Source organism: Scardinius erythrophthalmus, assembly GCF_964197995.2.
Source record: "Scardinius erythrophthalmus genome assembly, chromosome: 15".
NCBI classification, from domain to species: domain Eukaryota; kingdom Metazoa; phylum Chordata; class Actinopteri; order Cypriniformes; family Leuciscidae; genus Scardinius; species Scardinius erythrophthalmus.
The window spans coordinates 23,440,690-23,460,429 of record NC_138235.1 but is presented as its reverse complement, the minus strand read 5'-3'; the positions used below and the strand labels follow the sequence as shown (position 1 = coordinate 23,460,429).

General features: G+C 37.9%; 1 protein-coding gene across 1 annotated transcript in view; it reads right to left on the bottom strand.

Annotated features, from left to right (window-relative positions):
- Positions 1–3,582: 3,582 nt before the first annotated feature.
- camkvl (CaM kinase-like vesicle-associated, like) overlaps positions 3,583–19,740 on the bottom strand; it is a 47,045-nt gene continuing 30,887 nt past the window's right edge. The window contains exons 2-11 of the mRNA XM_081386085.1: positions 13,137–13,243; positions 12,814–12,945; positions 12,346–12,420; positions 10,669–10,807; positions 9,696–9,816; positions 9,529–9,604; positions 8,028–8,164; positions 7,835–7,913; positions 7,665–7,752; positions 3,583–5,963 (exon numbers count right to left, since the gene is read on the bottom strand). Coding sequence (XP_081242211.1) covers positions 4,638–5,963; positions 7,665–7,752; positions 7,835–7,913; positions 8,028–8,164; positions 9,529–9,604; positions 9,696–9,816; positions 10,669–10,807; positions 12,346–12,420; positions 12,814–12,945; positions 13,137–13,231 — 2,268 coding nt within the window. The 5' untranslated portion in view covers positions 13,232–13,243 and the 3' untranslated portion in view covers positions 3,583–4,637. The remainder of the gene's footprint in view (positions 5,964–7,664; positions 7,753–7,834; positions 7,914–8,027; positions 8,165–9,528; positions 9,605–9,695; positions 9,817–10,668; positions 10,808–12,345; positions 12,421–12,813; positions 12,946–13,136; positions 13,244–19,740) is intronic.

Below are 19,740 nucleotides of genomic sequence, written 5' to 3'. Positions count from 1 at the left end.
TTCGACAACTTTACCATCTCCACTAGCTATTCTTTTCATCAAGCATCCATCTCGACGAGTCCAAGCAGATCGCGCGCGCGGTAATGATGACTTTTTAAAAGTGAAAGTAGGCTACTGGGAGGGCGTGGGCACAAATAAACTGACGTGGATTTTAAATTATTGTATTAACTTGAAATACAGGCATATTTTTGCAGATGTGTTCCTAAAAATGTGCATATATTTTTACGTTTGCACGTGATTGTTTTAAACCCGTGTTTAGACCTTTCCCCCGTGTCCGATCCGACCCGCACCAGTTTGAGCAAAATTTGCGGGTCACCCGCGGGAACACGAACCCGTGCAGGACTCTGTCACACAAGTCCACACAGTAAAAATTAGATTTGTTGACTCACCATTGCGGTTAATTCTTCAGGAGGAACGTGTCTCTGCGTACAGAGCGGGTCAAATAGGCGTTTTCATCCGAGAAACGCTGTGGTGGATAGGATATGGAGCAGGCCACTGACAGCGACTCACAGTGTGACAGACGCTTCACATAGCACCAACTGCAATATTTAATTTTAAATGAATGTAGCCTACTGGCAGTCTGGCACACGTGGGTGCTCGGCATTTTCCGTGGGTGCGAGGCGCCTATGGCTGGCGACACCATCAGTTAGAAGACAATAACCTCTGCGTTAGGCATTTTGCAGTAACAATATGAAGCAAAAAAGAAAAACTTGTCAAAATGATGTACACTTTTGCTCAACTCGAAAGATCTTTCCAAATTCGATTCTATCCTTCTTAACTAAAGTTGGTTCTGAGAGCTCGAAAATTCAATCCGTTCACACCTCCATCTTGGTCGGCCCCCCATACTTTTACTCGTGTGTTGGTGCTCTATCGTTTCCGCATTAAGTCGTAACTAGAGTAAGTTATTCTTTTGACGGAAAAACAAACTTGCTGAACCGATTTCATTTAATAACGTTTAATATAGTTACAAACACTTATAGTTTGTACATTGTGTGAATGTGCTCCTTTACGTATATTGGCGGGCAATAGCCAAGTATTTTAGGCTATTTTATTTTTTTCATTCCAAAACATAAACAAAAATAATAATACAAAAGTCATTTTTAAATATATTTTTGTTGTAATAATTGCAAAAAAAAAAAAAAAAAAATCTGCATTAGCATTAACTATGTGTATAGCCTACATTAAATCATTATCATCAAACCAAAGAAAACACTAAATTTATTGGAGTCTTAATGGTTCATACTGGTGTCCAGTAGAACATGTAACCTTGCCAAAGGTATTTTATTGGACCTTAATGGTATCCAATAGAAAAAAAAAGCCACCAATAGAAGAAAGCAAATTACCAATAGAGACCTACTAGGACCATTACAGTTTCCATTAAAACCAATACAGACAAATAGACAAAACATGCCACCAATAGAAGAAAACAAATTACCAATAGAGACCCACTAGAACCATTACGGTTTCCATCAAACCCAATACAGTTTCCAATACAACCATTAAAACCATTAGCAATTCTGTAATGGTTTCTATTGTTTTTTTCAGCAGGGAAGTGGGGCGCGACAAACAGGTTTTGTGCCCATCTATTTAATTCCTTTATTTATTGACCATACACTCAAAATATAACAAAGACACATTTTAATGTAAGCCTTGCTTAACCTTCTCACACGTAAGTTTAAAAGTTGTTCAAGGCGACCGTTATTGATCGTAGTATCACTTTATGGTTCCCATGGAGACGCGTCATTCATTGCTTGTCACACCGCAGCCTCAATGATCTGCTTTTATTTCCCTCTTTATTCAAAATTTCACAAATTTGTTAGCTATAGCAGGATATATCATATATTTCGATTGTCAAATATGTGCAAGTGGATGTGTTGTGTTGTTCAAACACCTTTATAAAGATCGCGTTAGTTGAGCTGTATGTGAAACGTATTTTAGGTAACGTTATTTTATTAAAAATACTTTAAAAAATACGTACATTATTAGGAATTTACTACCTCCGGCTCAATTTGAGATTATTATTATTTTAATTTATTTATTGTTCTTTTTGCATGGAGTTTGCAAAGTGACAAAATGAATCAAAGCAAAACTAACGTTAGTCCACACTTGTATTTTCTCAGTTTCTGAATTTGATGTTATCAGAGGCTAAATGCAAACACAATTTTTTTTATCTACTTTTGAGTCTTATTTCATGCAAAGTGATAATATAATTGCACTTTCATTTTCTCTATTTGAAAGTTTTTAATGCTTTTATTTGATGTTAAGTTTTTAAAATGTGATGTTAATAAAATACATTTTAACAGTTCAACTTAAAGCCTAGTTTATTAACATTTTTTTGGGGTGATTGGGGACAGGTGGGGCTCGGACCCCTTTCCTACCTCCGAAGTGGGGAATGGCAGAAGTAGGCTAGTTTGAGAAACACTGAGTTTTGGTGATGCCCACCAATATGTGAAATCTGTTTAGAATAAAGGTGCAAGCTGCGTAATGTGTAATGTATTGAGAGTTGAATTGTGCATAATACATTTGCTGCATGTAGGTGCCAATACAGTGATGCAATTGATTAATCTTTAAGTTCTTTTTTTTTTTTCATAAGATATTGAACACACACAAAAAATCAATTAAATGGAAGCTGCCACTGCTGGCTAGTGCTTAAACACTTAATTTAACTACGGTGTGTCATTATGGCATAAATAGTCGTGAACAGCTGCATCTACGTTAAGTAGCCTAAATCAGTAAAAGTATCACAATGTATTTCTAATACAGGAACGGCAATTTAGCATGTTACCTTTTACGCAAGAAAATTATTCAATAAATAAATAAATTAATAAATATGCCGCGAGTTTAACCCCCCCAATGGTAGACCCAAAGTTACGCCCTTGGTTACCTGCTGTCACCAATGAAGGCAGGACCGGGAGTCGTGAATGCTGCTCATCTTCTCTGTGGTGGCTGTGACAAGGGATGTCGGAGAGTGGGAGGGACTCGTGCGGTCTCGCAGAATTAAGAATAAGTTGTCGGGTCTACTCTCACCAGCTATTTTCAATGTCTATATGAATTAATCTTTGTGGGTAAGTTTAAAAAAAGTGAAACCTAAGCTTTAGGTTGCCTACAATGACAATGAAAAAAAAAAAAAAAAAAAACTAAGGTGGAGCAGTGTAAATTATCTATTTTGTAAGGCAAGAGTAAAATATTTTTTGGCTTTAATGTTTCTGGCTAAAATTTGATACATTTATTTGTCAGCTGGATGATTCACAGAATGCTATTATGCTGTTGTTCCTAACAATAGTGTGGTGCAATACCTGTCACCTATGAGAAAATATTGGTATAATTGTCTTTTTAACTGTTTTTTATTGTATTTTGTATTGACTATTGTGGTATCTTCTTCTCTAATGGACCCTGAGTCTGGAAATAAAGTTGAATTGAATATCATCAAATACTTCAGTTTATAGGCTACTGGAATATCCTTGCTGAACTAGTAGCATCTATTTACTATGATGCTAGTTATGTAACAACTGTTTTTCCCCCCCCTTTTTTACTGATCCAATATGTCATGTCAAAAGAAAAGCCTATAAAACAAGATGGTTTGATCTGAATTTTATTGAAATATTTGTGTAGAGAGTGCAAAAAATAACTTGGAAGAATATTCACATCACCAAAAACTATATAATATTTGAGGAGGTGGAAGCCACAGTTACAATTCACATTTGCAAGGACTTTACATATAGACATTAGAGCTTACTTTAAGATATATTAGCAAAAGTATTATACAATGTAAAGATATACTAGTATGCATCATAAATTGAGAAAAGAGAGTGAGAGAATGAGAATTAAACAAACATGTAAATGGACATATACAACAGAAACAAAGGGGGCCAGGAAAGAGAATATAGCTGTAAAGTAGTCTCAAAGTTATGATCAATTATCGCACTCTGAGCATTATCATTCTCAATCAATGAAAGACTGTCGTGTTTGGCAGAGACTTATAGAAACTACTGTACAATGTGAGAATATACAATAAGAATGATAAATGAACTAGTCTTATTGGAAACATTACAGAAGGTAAATGATTGATGAGAGGACACAGATGCACTGCTTCAACTTTCCTATCTCAGAGCAAAAATCCAAGATGGATGAAGTGACAAAAATCATAACACCCTCCTAAGTCAGTACCTGGTGAAGAGCAAATGCACAGCGGTTCTCCAAAACAGAGCAGGATGCCAACTTGTTTCAAGGGAACAAGTTTCATTAAAGGTGTTTTTTTTTTTCTAAAGTTATATAAACTTTTGTATCCAAACTCTCCACAGATTCTACATTACAATTATGAAATTGTTATTTAGGAAACATATTAGTGCTTGCTATGATCTGGTAGTGTAGAGCACAACCATTTACAAGTGGGATAACCTTAACTGTTTCCTCTAATAATACAAAATGCTCAGTTACTCTCCTCTTTACACATTAAAAAAGCTTCTTATCCGTCACATACAATCATTAACAAGGCTCTTGGCGTTTAAGCCCCAAACATCACTGTACAGCCCCAAAAGGTATGCTGTACTCATGGATTCATAATCCATTTCCCAAAGATTTTATTGTTACATGGTGCACCTACTTCATTCTTGAGCCTTCACATCCTCTTAGCATATTTACAAGCCTTTTCCTGACACACTTCCCCTTGGTGATCGGCCAGACCGCTTTGTAGACTTCTGGCCATCGCTGTTACCCTCGTCACCAGTTGGATGGCTGTGACCCTGGACGTGACTGGGTGGGGAAGGTGGCGGGTACGAGGGAGGCGGGATGGTCAGGTGTGGTAGAGAAGGCATTGCTGGGCGAGGTGTGGTGGGAAGGGGTGGCGGGGTTGAATGATGGTACGAGCGAGGTCTGGGTGATGGGGAAGAGCTGGCGCTTTTTGCTCTCGGAAGGGTCTCAGGATGATCGCTGATCTGCTCCAGCAAAGAAGGCATATCCCCCTCGATCTTCTCTAGCACGGCAGCCATTTGCTTCTCAATTTGTTCGATTACACAATCCATTTGCCAGTCCGCGCTGGCTCCACTTCCTGGTTCAAGACCACTGTACTGTCCGACAGAGTAGGTTGGACAGTATGGGCTTCCGTACCCTGATGCGCCATGAACCATCTCCTGCAGCTCTTGCTCAAATACCGTTTTATCATGGCCGAGACTTGACGATCCCAATCCCGCATACGTACACTGGATGTTTTTCGCCGATTGGCTCCCCTTGTCCGGTCGTCCTTTCTTCAACTCTCTGCTGTTGGGGTTGACCTCGCAAGTGGACCCAACTTCTGCTGGCTTCTCTGCAACTGCTTCTGGGAGCTGTGTTTGACACCAGCTGCTTGCGGCCATATCATGGGCCATGTCTTTCTTGTCTTCTGATTGAAGAGGTGTTTCCTTTTCCACTGACAAGGTACCGGTTTTGGCATATGAACATGAGCTATGATCCATCGAGAGATTTGCAGCCATCTTGCGTCGATTTGGAGTATCAGGGAGAGGTGATTTCTTCTCAACATTGCCAACAGTTGTGGCCTCTGGCTCTGTGGGGACGTGGTTCTCTCGGCTGTCTGAGGTCTTGATTGGCTGGATGGGTGCTGCTTTCTGGCTCGCTCCCGTTGATGATTTGTCCTCCCTTTCAGAAGTGCTTTCGTTAGTCTCTATCTTGTTCGGCTCCTCTGCTTGTACTTTTAAAGAGCTGTTTGATCGGGCCAGGGTCTCTGCTTCTTTCTCTTCTACTTTTTTGTGCCCTGCTTCGTCTTCTTCTTGACTCTTCACGGGTCTGCTTTCGACGGACACCTCATGGGACATGCTCACAGTAGAAACGCCACCTAAGTCTTTTTGTGTCCCCTTACCATCTAATCCATCTGCTTTGACCCCTTCGCCATGGGCTTCTACTGCACCATCAGACGATCCAGCTTCGGAGGCTCGGAGGCGCTGCATGAATGTGGTGACACGAATCGCTTTCTGAAAGTGAAATGAAAAACACCCAACACTTAGAACCCGGTGAATTATCAAGTAATGTAAGGTCTTCTTTGCTATGGAGGTGAAATGCATAGTTAAAAGTGTGGCAGTCGGTGGTAGCAGGTTTCCCTCTCTATCGCTTTCATGAGACGTACACATTTGAGATGGGCGTTTTAGTAATTTTGTTGTGTCAGAGGGTGGCGTCACATTATATTGCTTTTTCAACAACACATTTTTAAGAGTTAGTGTAATAGTTCAACTTTTCAAATCCCTGTTCTGATATGTTTGGTTCTAGCTGTTTTTTGAATGTGAGAATGCAAGAACTGCAAGATAAATGATGTCTGAACCAAACAATGAAATTAGTTGTAACTGGCTGTTGATCTGAGTGAAATGTATGAAGTAGGGATGCACAGAATATTACTGCACCTTATTGATTATTTGCCGATATTTATTGGTATCAGTTGATATTGGATATTTAACTGTACATGCTCATTTTCTCAATTTTTACGTTTAGATTACCTTTGCCATCATCTAAAGCTCACTTAAAGTTAATCTTTAAAACCACCTTTAATTTAATAACACTGTTAAATGTAATATTTGGCAAACCTTCAAATGAATATTTTCTTTCTTTTTTCATGTTCCGATGCCTAAAATTTACTTGTAGCATTTAAGATGTTTTTTTTTTTTGTGTGCGTTTTATTTTACATTTATTTAGAAAAAATAGTACAGAATTTTAATATCGATAATTTATCTGTTTTCAACCATTGCATAATTATCAGCTTATTAGTATTGAGCCAGAATTTTTATATCAGTGCATCCCTATTTTTAAGCCATTTATATATAAAAAAAAGTAAAGTACAGCAAATATTCTCATTCTCGATAATTGCTGTCTTTCGAATCCTCTGCTGCTCGTCCCCATCCCTAGCACACATACAGGATGACCCCCCAATTTGATATGCATGTGTCATTGGCAAAAGCATGACGTGAATAAATGAATCAGGGCTACAGTAAGTCATCTGAGGACAAAGCACTTTCTCAAAGGACAAACCACTCTCTCTTTCTCTTTTTTCATTAGAACCACTTTGGTCCTTTCTGGCACACACAAACACAGGGACAACTTTTCATACACATACAATACGATGAATAGTCAATCTGGAGATTTGTCTGAGTGAATGAAGGTTAACTGGAATTCAAACTGGAATATTGAGGACACTGTGAGTAAAAGCCAGACGGCATATGACTGAATGCACATGGGACCAGCTGGGCAGTGATAAATTTGTTAGTTACTGGTGTGCAGATACAGGGAGGCTTAAGTACAGCGAGAGTCTTTCCAACAATCCGACTTGAACTACATATTTCCTGAATGATCGTAGCTTGAAGAATCAGGCCAGGCCTGAGACACTGCAGCCATGTATTATCGTACACTAGGTATGATGCTAGAGGAAATATGAGTGTCCAAGTCAAAGATTGTTATACAGAGAAAAGAATCTCTGCCTCTAGGCTGCCCCGCAAATATCAACAGTACCTTCAACTCCTGGGTATCACATGCAAGGAAAAAGCAAACATTAAAATAATAACCATCAGAACCTTTATTAAACAACAGCTTAATTTGCCATTATCATCTTTACAGATACTGTCCTTATCCATTATCTGATTATTTATTGTGATGTTTGCTAGAAAAGTGAGTAATGCAATTCCTCTTACCCTCCACTTTGCCTTTGCAAAGTTTTTCTCAAATTGAGCACAGACTCCTTCCTTCAGATTCTTTTCCGAAGCCCCATTTCCAGCGATCCTGGTTTTCAAATAAATAAATCAAAATAAGTAAAGGTGTTGTCTATTTGACTATTTGACTAACTATTTGAGTGTAGACTTACCATGCATGCGAAAGCGCATCTTGTGCAGTAATTCTCAGCATTTGGTCAACATCCATAAGTCTGCAGACCAGCTCTTTTGCTTCATGACATGGAAGAAAGAGACTGAGGGGTAAAGCATCAAAAATAAAATAAAATAAACATTTGAAATATTACTAGTTTGGATCAGGAGCTTCTCAGTTCCTGATCTTAGTACCAGCAGGGGAAATGTCATCCCAGTACGGTGAATCAAATTCAAATTCTCCACCAACAATGCGGCAGAAGATGATCCGGTTGTGCATGTCAGTGTTCTCCTCCTCAGTTTCATCATAGAAGGGAGGGTTTCCAGACAACCTACAAATGAGATTTGTACAATTTGTATTACGTTCTGCTGTGTTGTACTACATTTCCTTTGGTACAAGATCATGAGTATGAATTTAGGTATAAAAGTGCTGTAAAATTACTGTAAAGTGTTTTAAATCAGGGGTTTCAATGTCAAAAATTTTGGTGCCAAAGAACCGTCTAAATATGATTTTCTTGCGAGGTACCCCCTTCCTAAAATATAAGGGCAGATATATATTCTTATTTATAAAACCACATTAATACTGTGTTATATATATTTTATAAAATTGTGCAGACATAATTTTTGTTTACATTATTCACTTGTTATGTTCAGCTGTGCACTCATTACAGTATGCTCACACAGTATGCTTTTTTCCTGTGAGCTTTTTTTGCACAGTAAAATAAAACCTGTAGCTGTCATGAGCTGGGTTTGTTCTCTCTCTCTTTCTCTCTATTTCTCTCTCTCTCTCTCTCTGGTCCTGCCTGTCTTTTTTCCCACCTGTTCATCGTTGCAATTAGCCTTCGCTGCTTCTCTGTAACACCTGTTCTCACTTTAGTCTCATTACTTTCTCTCTACTCCATTTGTTAACCTTGTTTTTTGTTGGATTATTTCGTGTGTACTTGAGTGCCTGTGTGATATGTTATCTCCATGAAGATTTACCTGTTATTATCTTGTCTAGTCTAGAGGAGTTGTGCTCGTCTTGTGTGCTTTCTGCTGCTGGTGGCCTTCAACAGTCTTCTCTCTGTGGCTTTGTAGCCACTTACAAGGACTGTGTTACTGCCTCGTGAATTACCAGCTCCGCAAACTATTACCAAGACAGGAGTCTTTCGTTTTTTGCTGACCTTCTGTAAAGTACACTAACTTTGAGTTTATTCCTGTTCTGTATTGATGCATGACAGACTACCTATGTTAATTCTTCATTAAAGACTATTGCAAGAACTTGCCTTTGCACTTGGATCCTCTGTTTCTTCTGACAGTAGCTGTAGTTTGCCCCTTTTTGCCAGTTAAATACCTTAAACGAGTTCAGTGTTTTGTTCTTCCCTCATATTTAAAACATTTAAAATATATAAAATATATAAAATAAACATATAAAACATATAAAATATTTTCCTCGTATTTTGATGGTTTTTGAACTTGTAGGGTCATTAAAAAGAAATATCCCCTCCTGACATCACTTTTTGCCACTACTGTATATAATACATTTTTGGAACAATGTGGGGTAGACTGTAAACACTATACAAATAAATTGGAATTAAAAATGTAACAAAATATTTTAAATAATCTCATGATTTCTGACCCTAGCCCCCTGTTTAAAAAAAAACAAACAAACACAAACCAATTGAATCTTAACAAAGTGTATCCAACACCAACTTACAGTATGTACATAATGACCCCCACCGCCCAACAATCGACTGGTCTTCCATAGCGATGACGCGCCACCACTTCAGGAGCTGACAGGAAATATGACAAACAAATGTGTAGATTACTGCTTCGCATACTCAAAGTTAAAGAAAAATAAAGATCATGGTGACGAATAAATACCCAGGTACTCAGGCGTCCCGCAGGGTTCGGTGATTGAGCCGTTCTCAAACCTGGACAGGTAGAAATCCCGCAGCACGACTTTGTTGTGATTACTCTCTCTATAATACATCAAGTTCTCCAGCTGAAATGACAGAACAGGCAGAGGGTAAAAAAAAATCAATACTTTAATATATAAGTAGGCTACTGATAGGAGGAAAGAGATGGCATTAGGCCCAAGTATGATTGAATAAAAGGTTGCTGTGTCCCTAATGATGTTGATATTCGTCTTTCATCTGGCCGGTAGAGACCAGACAGAACACACCCTTTACCCGCTCTCAATGTGAACAATGAGTTCTGTCTTTAAAAGATAAATCTGAAAACCCACCGCTGACCTTGAATCTCAGTCTGTGATATTTCAAGCACAAACCCTAAAAGGAAATGCATCAAAGCTATATCTAAAAACTCCCAGGAGGCAACACAGAATTATGCATTATGGACAAGAGCAAATGAGATGCATATATACACATAATAGAGAATGCCTGATGCTAATATCCTGCACAGCGTGTTGCTGCCGTGCACTAGAGGGCACTATAAACACATGTTGTCTCATGACAAACAGCATCATAACCTTAATGACTTTAGGATGAAGCATTAGAACCACAGGAGCTGGCAATGCTGTGTATTCCTTTCATATTTGTTTTGAACATTAATGACACCCACAGGGAGCACCTGCAATATTACAGTTGTACAGTGTTATGAGTCAAAGAGGACTAGGCATTTGATTAATATAACTGAAGATTATCATTTAATACTCCACAAATAGAAACATCCCCAGCACACACATGCACATTAACACGTTTAAAGTTACAGCCTTTGAGTCGCATGTTCAGATATTAAACCGGCTTATGGTGCATATGGTTTTGCACTCCCTTATTCTATTCTATATATGGACTTTCCATTAATACAAATGATCAAATTATGACTGCATGCCAACCTTTAAGTTCCTGTGGACGATGTTGAGGGAGTGAAGGTACGCCACTGCTTCTAAGACCTGACGGATCACATTGGAGGCATCTCTCTCTGTGTAGTTCCCCTGGTCTAAGATCCAATCAAACACATCTCCACCTGTGGCCCTGTGATGAACACACAGTCAAAACATAAGATAAAAGCATGGGGATCTGGATATGTGTGTGTACAGTGTGTAATTCTAATTTAAACTGTATTTAATTGGTAGTAAGGTTGGTCAGGGATGGAGTATATGCCCTAATAGGACCAGTGCTCCAGGGCCTTTGACTAACTGGGACCTTGAGCTGATAGGTGGACTGACAGCTGGAAACAAGGTACTGCAAACATAAATCTGATACACAACAGCCCTGTAATGGTTTGACACGCATATATTTGGAATATTCAAATATGTATACTTGACATATACAGTAGTGGCCATAAGTGATGTCCCCTCTAGGAAAATTGACTTCTTTACCCTTTATTCAAATATTATTTGACTATTGCATGGTTGTGCTTCAAGTAAATGGTTTTATTTGTGATAAAATGAAATCATCGCAATGAAACATGCCAAAATGAGCGGACAACATTTTTGGCCAGGTTGTCATACAAAGAAATTATGAACACACAAGAGAGAACCAATGAAATATTAATAACTATGTTATAGTCAGTATACTTTTTTCTGTGAGTGTTTTGTTTTTCTAAGCATTTTTTGTTGTTGCATTATAAATAAAACCTGTAGCTGTAGTTTGACCCTTTTTTGCCAAATAATTTTGTCAGATAAATACCTTAATTAAGATAGTTTTGTTCTTCCCTCATATTTAAATTATATTTATATTTAAATTATTATATATCCTCATATTTTTTTGGTTTAATCAAACTTGTAGGGTCATTAAAAAATCCCCTCTGGACATCACTTTTGTCAACTATATGATTATTTCAGTATATTCAGTATAATTCAGGATTAATCCAGAGCCTCACAAAGGACCAAAATGCATTATTGTGGTTGGTCACCAAACATAAAACGATTAGAGAATTGCAAAACATAGTGAAATATCACTATATTAGAAGGATTTTGATGAACCATTACATAAAGACCAGCCCAAATTTGCTAAATCATTAAGAAAATGTGCAGTTTTATTTTACATTTTACATTTTAAATCAAATAAAACTGTAAAATCTCAGAATATGTTCTAAGACTGTTAAAAATGTTGTGATTTCAACAAAATATCCCAAAGTAAACATAATATTAACCTAATGTAATTCTACATCTGACTTCTTATGCACCTACTTTAGGGTAACTCTGGCACACCATTGCCACCAAAATTACATTTGAACTTTTTCAAACACCTCAAATATTTTATTTGCAGAATGCCAGATATGCAACCGGAATCCATCAAACATCATTCTATAGGATCTTTAAGATTAAAACAGAAATGGTAAATGGCAAAATGTCCAGAAACTGTATTTTCTATTATAGACACTCATTACTGTCATCTTAACAGCTGTAATAGCATGTCAAAGTCCTTCATGCACAATCAGATGACAGGGTTTTAATAGATTTTTAGCTCTGGCTAGATGTGGATATTTGTGGATTTTGTCCTTGGCCTACTGAATGGCACTGGGAAGGGATCGTGACTGATCACGGCAAACGCAAGGTCAGACTCACAGTTCTTGTACGATGAAGAACTCTTTCCTGGTCTCGAATGCATCAATCAGCTGCAAGATGTTTGGGTGTTTGAGCCTGGAATAATGACACAATGACACATGACAGCAAAAAGCTGAATAGTTTCTTCATCTCACGTTGTAAAAAGAGTAAAATAATGCTTCACAAAGAGTGAGAGAGGACAGAAATAATCCCACCACGAGTGATACATTCAGCTTCTCTTACCCTCTCCATCTTTCTCTCCACCCCACCATCCTTAAAGGAGTAGCGCGCCCAAAAATGAAAACATACAGCTAAATTTTAATTTTGTGCTCCACAGATGAAAGATGAATTTGATGTTTGAAATGACACAAGGGCGAAATTTTGATTTCTGGGCGAACTACTATCCCTTTAAATGTTCTCTTTGTCCTTTCAGATCAGCACTCTCACAAAACCCTACATCATCTGTTGATGTTTTGAGTCACCATGTACATTTTCAAGATCATGATCTCGTTCTTGGCTGCCTTCCGCACTTTCTTGCCATCTTTCTTGAGGAATTTCTTGCACACATAGACCTTGTCCGTCTGCCGTTCCTTCACCAGGCACAGCTCACAAAATTCTTTCCTGTAGAGAGAAATTATACTGATTGCTGCATTTTATGTTTGCGAATCGGTTATATTAAGAACTACACTGCTGAGATAAACACCTATGTATTGGGAGAAAAGCATTCTGAATTAATGTTTAGTGAGACCACGTGTCTGTAATTGATGGATTGGCTTTCTTAAGGCTACAATGGCAGATCTATGCACACTCACGCCTTGAGGACCTGTCCAATCTCGTATTTGTCAGTGACGTCTGACAGGCTGTTGTATGTCCGCCCATCTCGCAGAGCAAGGCACCCAAATGGCATGACAGCATCCACCTGTCCAGAGGAGAACCAGAAGCGTACACAAACACATACAGCTATCAATCTCAATAAAACTAATGCCATTCACTCTCGAGGAGCATGTGTCTTCACAAACTAGCCTCACCATGACAGGTTTTACACAGAAATTGTGATATGCTAATGAAGGCGGTTTCAACATGACTGAAAGGAGATTTATTTAGATTTTTTTAAATATAAACTGGAAAATATCAACTGGAAATATTAGACATTATTCATTCAACACAAGCAGAACAATTTCTGTGTAAAACATACACATTCTTGTAAAACAGTCTATTTCTTCCCATTAAATGGAATGTAACAATTTGCGTTTCAAAGAAATTCATCACGTTTGTGCTTAATGAATAAGGGCCACTGATTATAGGACACTTCCCACAAGAGTCAATAAAAGGAGATATTTAACCCTCAGAAAAAATGTTTCCAAAAGTGGTCTAACTAAAAATTTAGTGAGATATTTTATAATAAACATACAAGTGAATAAATCAATCAATAAATAAACAAACAAACAATGGATGACAGGGTTATAAGTCAGAGGATTGCAGAATTTGCCAAAATTAAGCTGTTACTCAGTGACTCAGTGGACCAAATGTTAGTTAGTTAATAATATAGTTAGTTATCACCATATATCTATTTGTGGTTAACAATGAACTGTTCTCACTATTAAAAAAGCACACACACACACACACACACACACACACACACACACACACACACACACACACGTTGGGGACATTCCATAGACTTAATGGTTTTTATTAGGGATGCACCGATATGAAAATTTTGGCCGATACCGTTAACCGATAATTATTCATATTTAAAAGCCGATAACCGATATATTGGCAAATAAATCTAAATCCAATTTTTTTGAGAGCCTGATTACAAAAACAAAAGTCTCACAATTGAAAGCCATGTCCCAAGCACACAATTACAATGTTCTCATTATAATTTTATGTAACCTATTTGACAGACAAAACAAAACACTTTTTATGATTTATAGTTTTCCACATGGGGACCAAAAATGTCTCCACAAGGACAAGGATTTCGGATATTGCCATCTTTGTGTGGGTCATAACGTAGGGTTTACCAGGACCGACCACACACACATGCACACGCACACACACACGCACACACTTTTAATAGGGAGAAAATCATGCAGTAACAAGGACATCATGTTTTTGGTTGATAATAGATAATTGTTATCACTCCAAACAACACGATTTGTATATTTATTGCGTTTCAAAAAAATCTCATTTGTGAAAAGGTGTTTCTGATGTATCACACAATTACAAAACCAGAAATATAGAGCTCAAGTGAAAATAATTCAACAGATGGTTGGGCGGACATGTTTCTCAGTGCAGGGAAACAGTAGATCTTTAAGACTGATGGTATCAGTGTGGAAGAGCGTGATGAGAGTGACAGCATCTTTATCAGAAGAGAGAGAACTGGACTGTCAGCTGTGTAATCCAGCTCCAGCTCCAGCTCCTGCCCCTAATCCCTAATCCCTCACATGGATCCATGCACGGGAGCGGTCGGGATACAGTAGGAGAGATCGGGAACAAGTGAAATATTACATAACTGGAACATTGTGAAGGACTTTGCTGAATTTATGCTGAGAATCTGATATGAAGTGACAAACTGGAATACTGTGATGTCTTTTTTAATATCTAAATCATGAGTTTTTGTCTGCTAAGAAAAGGAAGTGAAGACATTAAAATCATTGAGGCGCTTCCTAGTTTTTGCTAGACAGCTGTTCATCCCACAGCAAAGTCAACATGGCATTGTTACGCATACTTCTGAGATATCATGTTTGTTATATTTGCATAGCTATTTCTGTTACCTGCCTTCTGGTACCACGCAAACAACTCCATAACATTTAATTCAAATAAAATTGTGCCACAATGATTTGTATGTGACAGGCCTGTTGGAACATTTATGCATTTCAATAAATAAAATATGAAACACTAAAAACATGTTACAAGAGCGCCAGATAGTCATGGGGCTTGTGTCTAAATTAAGATGTAGTCAAGATGAGAACATAATGTTGCGACAATATTTCATGTGCATGTTGCAACAGTAAAAAAAAAAAAAAGTATAATATAAAATATAAGGAACTGCTATGGACAAATTTCTTTGGAAAGGCAAATGAAAAGTAGGGATTTTTAAAATTGACTAGTTTCCTGAATCAGCTGGTTTCAGGATCACTTGACCCCAATCAGACATGTTTCTTAGGGGTTTTTACATAAGATGTCTTCTTGCATTCAAATTTAACTAGATGAGGCGCAGCACAGTGAAACAGAACACAGACATGTTTTAAAAAGTTAAACTATTTTTAACTTGACATGTCATCTTAAAAATGCAACACTCATTTCAGAGCTGTGGCACAAAGGGTAGTGCGTTGCTTCTGAAATATAAAGGGCTGCAGCAAACCTGGACAAATAGAAGACTGGAAAAACCTTGCCTGGTCTGATGAGTCTCAATTTCTGCTGCGGCATTAAGGTGGCTGGGTCAGAATTTTGCCTAAACAACATGAAAGCATGGATCCATCCTGCCTACTTGTATCAATGGTTTGTAAATGATGGCTATTTCCAGCAGGATAACACGCCATGTCACAAAGCTCAAATCATCTCAAACTGGTTTCTTGAACATGTCAATGAGTCGCTACACTCAAATGGCCTCCACAGTCACAGATCCCAATATAATAGAGCGCCTCTGAGATGTGCTGGAAATGGAGATGTATGTGCAGCTGACAAATCTAAAGCAACTGATGTTAATATGTCAATATGAACCAAAATCTCTAAGGAATGTTTCCAGCACTTTGTTGAATCTATGCCACGAAGAAGGCAGTTCGGAAAACAAAGGGGGTCCAACCCGGTACTAGCAAGGTGTACCTAATAAAGTGGCCAGTGAGTGTACTATATATATATATGTATGTGTGTGTGTGTGTGTGTTAATAAAGTATTGTATTTAAAACATATTTGGATAATTTTATAACAAACAAATATTTATTTATAACATAATTTTATGATAATAAATAGCTAATATGAATAAATATGACTTGTCATTGTTGGATGACTGTAGGCCAATGTAGTGCAGGAAGTTATGAGCCAGAGTTGTTACTTCCCTCCTACAGGCACTTTCTAACACTCTTTCTGTATGGTATGAACGCGGTGACAAAATATATTCACAACAAGCTTGGATTCCCTCCGGAGCTGGATGCAAATACAGAAGGTGACATGCTTACATTAGGGTAGTGATGCGCATGTTTTGATGGGAACCTTGCACTGGAAGGATGGACGTTTGACAGTCCTCGCTCATTAGTTACACTCAATACGTGTCCTGTGTTACAGACAGAGGTGTAAAATACTTGAGTAATTTTACTTGATTACTGTACTTAAGTATTATTTTGGGGGATTTTTACTTTACTTGAGTACAATTAAAAATCGGTACTTTTACTTTTACTTAATTACATTTTTTAAGAAAAAAAAGTACTTTTTACTCCTTACAATTTTATTTACAGTCAAAAAGTACTTCTTTTTTGGAGATCACTTCATTCTATTTTTCCTTGCTATTACCAAACCAATTGAATTGCACTGATGCCTAGTTTAATTAAGTTAAGTGTCTAGTCTAATTTAATGAGATTTGTTTTCACATTTCACCAAATTGGTCAGACATGTTCATTGGTCCTTTGGAAGTGACGTCATGTCGCATCTATTACCACAATGCACAGCACCTTGACCTAGAAATTAGAGAAATTATAACAGTCATTCTCAGGGGGACAATCCAGCAGCCGAAGAGCATACCACCCCCGGGGGCCGCCATTGGCTAACAAGCCATCACCTGCTGTTAGCATTCCATTGACTTCCATTCATTTTGGTAGGAGTGTAACGGTTCACAAAATTCACGGTTCGGTTTGGTTCGGTACGGTTCGATACAGCAAAAAGAAAGAAATGCCAGAGAAATTTCCTTGATTACATTTTTTTTTTTTTTATTAAAACTAACATCATAAAGTATGATTTTTTTTTACTTTGAGCAATTCTAGAGCTATAATTCACTCCTCTTAGGAGCATATAAAACAAAACAGCTCCTTGGAAAAATGAAATTTAATATTGTAGTAGTTATAAACAAAGGTTTATTTTAGTTCAGATTAACATTTGAGGGCAGCAATTGTATTCATAATGTCAAAATAAAACCGACGTAATGGCATTGATTGGCATTCAATGGCATTGAAGGCATTATAGCCTACTATTCCTGTCAAACTGTTGATCTGTGGACACTGGATAGTTCATTCATGGCACAATGTTTCTTCCTGGTTTCCTGGCTTCCTGGTTTCTTCCTGGTTTTAATAACGGAGAAATGTGAATGTTTCTCACTAGATCTTGCAGCGATGTTATTACTTCTGTGGCGAATTCAAATGCTTTCTTTACTGGATATCTTATTAGCGCTGTGTAATAACAGTGTCGCTTGATCAAGATCGGCTCGCGCTGCTTTGGTTCAAACTGATAAACGGCCCTTCAACCACACAATAACGAGCAGTTTCGTTCCTCTTGCATTACGTTTGCCATTTGATGTTGGGAAATGTTGTGGTCGTGCCGGCGTCTCTTACATTATGAGTGCGCTTGCCACGTGCAACACGCCTACATTTGAAATAACAAAATTTTGGTCGGCAGGAAAAATGGTCCAACGAACCGAACCGTTCTACGAATACGTGTATCGTTACACCCCTACATTTTGGCGTCACTTTGAAAGCGAATAACTTTACATCTGAGGCGTTTGAAGACTCCATTTGTCCATTGTTTATGGTCCAAAATCAGCCACAGGATCAAGAGCACCAGTGGCTGTACCTTAGCGAATTCTTTTCTTTTAGTGGTAAAAGCATGTTTAGTTGATTGTTTAAATAATGTTGCATACTGGCATTAGATAGTAGTCTTATAGTTTGATAAATAAATACAATTAAATACAAACAGTTCTAAAGCAGGATAAAACCTTGTATGTGGTTCATTTACTTCATGATTTTAGAGATTAAAAGCTTAAACAAGAATCTCTAGTTTTCATTCTTGCTATTACTTTTACTTCTTTAATACTCAAGTACAATTTTTATGTGGTACTTTTTTACTTTTACTCGAGTACGATTCTGGCCAGATACTTTTACTTTTAATTGAGTAATATTTTCCCTCAGTACTTGTACTTTCACTTGAGTAACATTTTTTAGTACTTTTTACACCTCTGGTTACAGAACTCGCGCACACGTACGGAATCGCACATCCTCTCTCCGGTGTGAAAAAAGGCGATCTTGTAGAGATGACCATTATGGGATGCGGTGGGATGAAGGATTACTGTCTCAGAGCTTGTGATTTCTCAGATCAGTTCTGGCAAAAATGTATTGTGTTTTAATTGAGGGTCCATGCATATTCATAATGGCTATTTTTTGCACACGCCCACCCCTTACATACAATCCAAAATTAGCATTCGATCATTCCCCTAGCCTGGAGACCGAGTTCAAGAAAGATACAAGACAAAAGACGAGGAAACAACAAAGGGTTTGAGGGGTGCCTTCTACAAAGACTAGCTTGCAACAGATTTCTCCCTCCATCATTAAAGACCACAAGACCCTCACCATCAGCCTTCCCCAAGACACTTCTCTGTAATGGTACGCTCTTCTCTCTCCTGTCTGTACTGCTCTTATTAAAGCAATGAATCTTCATCTCCAGAGGCACACACATTAAACACCAAAGCCAATCCCACAGGATGGATGAGAGGAGCTGTGCTGTTCCCCAAACACATCTGAACCCAAACTCACACACACACACACCTCCTCACAATCCAGCACAGCAACAAGTTCAAAAGTCACAGCATGGAGCGTAGAAGTTTGATGTCCTCCCTTCTTCCCCTTGCTTAATCTGGTGCTAAATTATAGCATGCAGTCCCGCTTTCACATCCACCTCTCACAGACAAACACCATAATCATTATCATCCTGCTGGGTTTATTATGCATTTGGTGTTCTGAAACAGAATTTTGGCACTACTAAGCGCTACTCAGCCTCGGATGAAGCCTCAGATGTAGTTAAAAAAAAAATTGTGAAAAGACTCATCTGAATTAGTAAAGCAAATATTCTGTTCGGCTTCTTTAATTGTTACAATTACATTTCATGTGAAATCAACAATTTTATCACAGAGTTTTGGAAGTTTCCTTTAAAGAGAAATATAAACAGGACCCCATTTACACTTAGTATTAAAGTTGTGATGTAATGAAAGTATAGCGTCAGATATTTACTTCCGTGTTGAGACGTAAAACCGAGCAAATTATCGAAAAGGGGGAAAAAAGGTATGGAGGTGACTTGGTTCAATTCTTCAGTTGTTGAGTGGATGGAGGCAGATCTGAATGCAAGCTTGTTGTCTATTGTAAGACAGGGGCGGGGTTTAAGTGAAGTAAATGATTGGAGAAGTCAGACAAATATGACTTACAATAAAAATTGTAA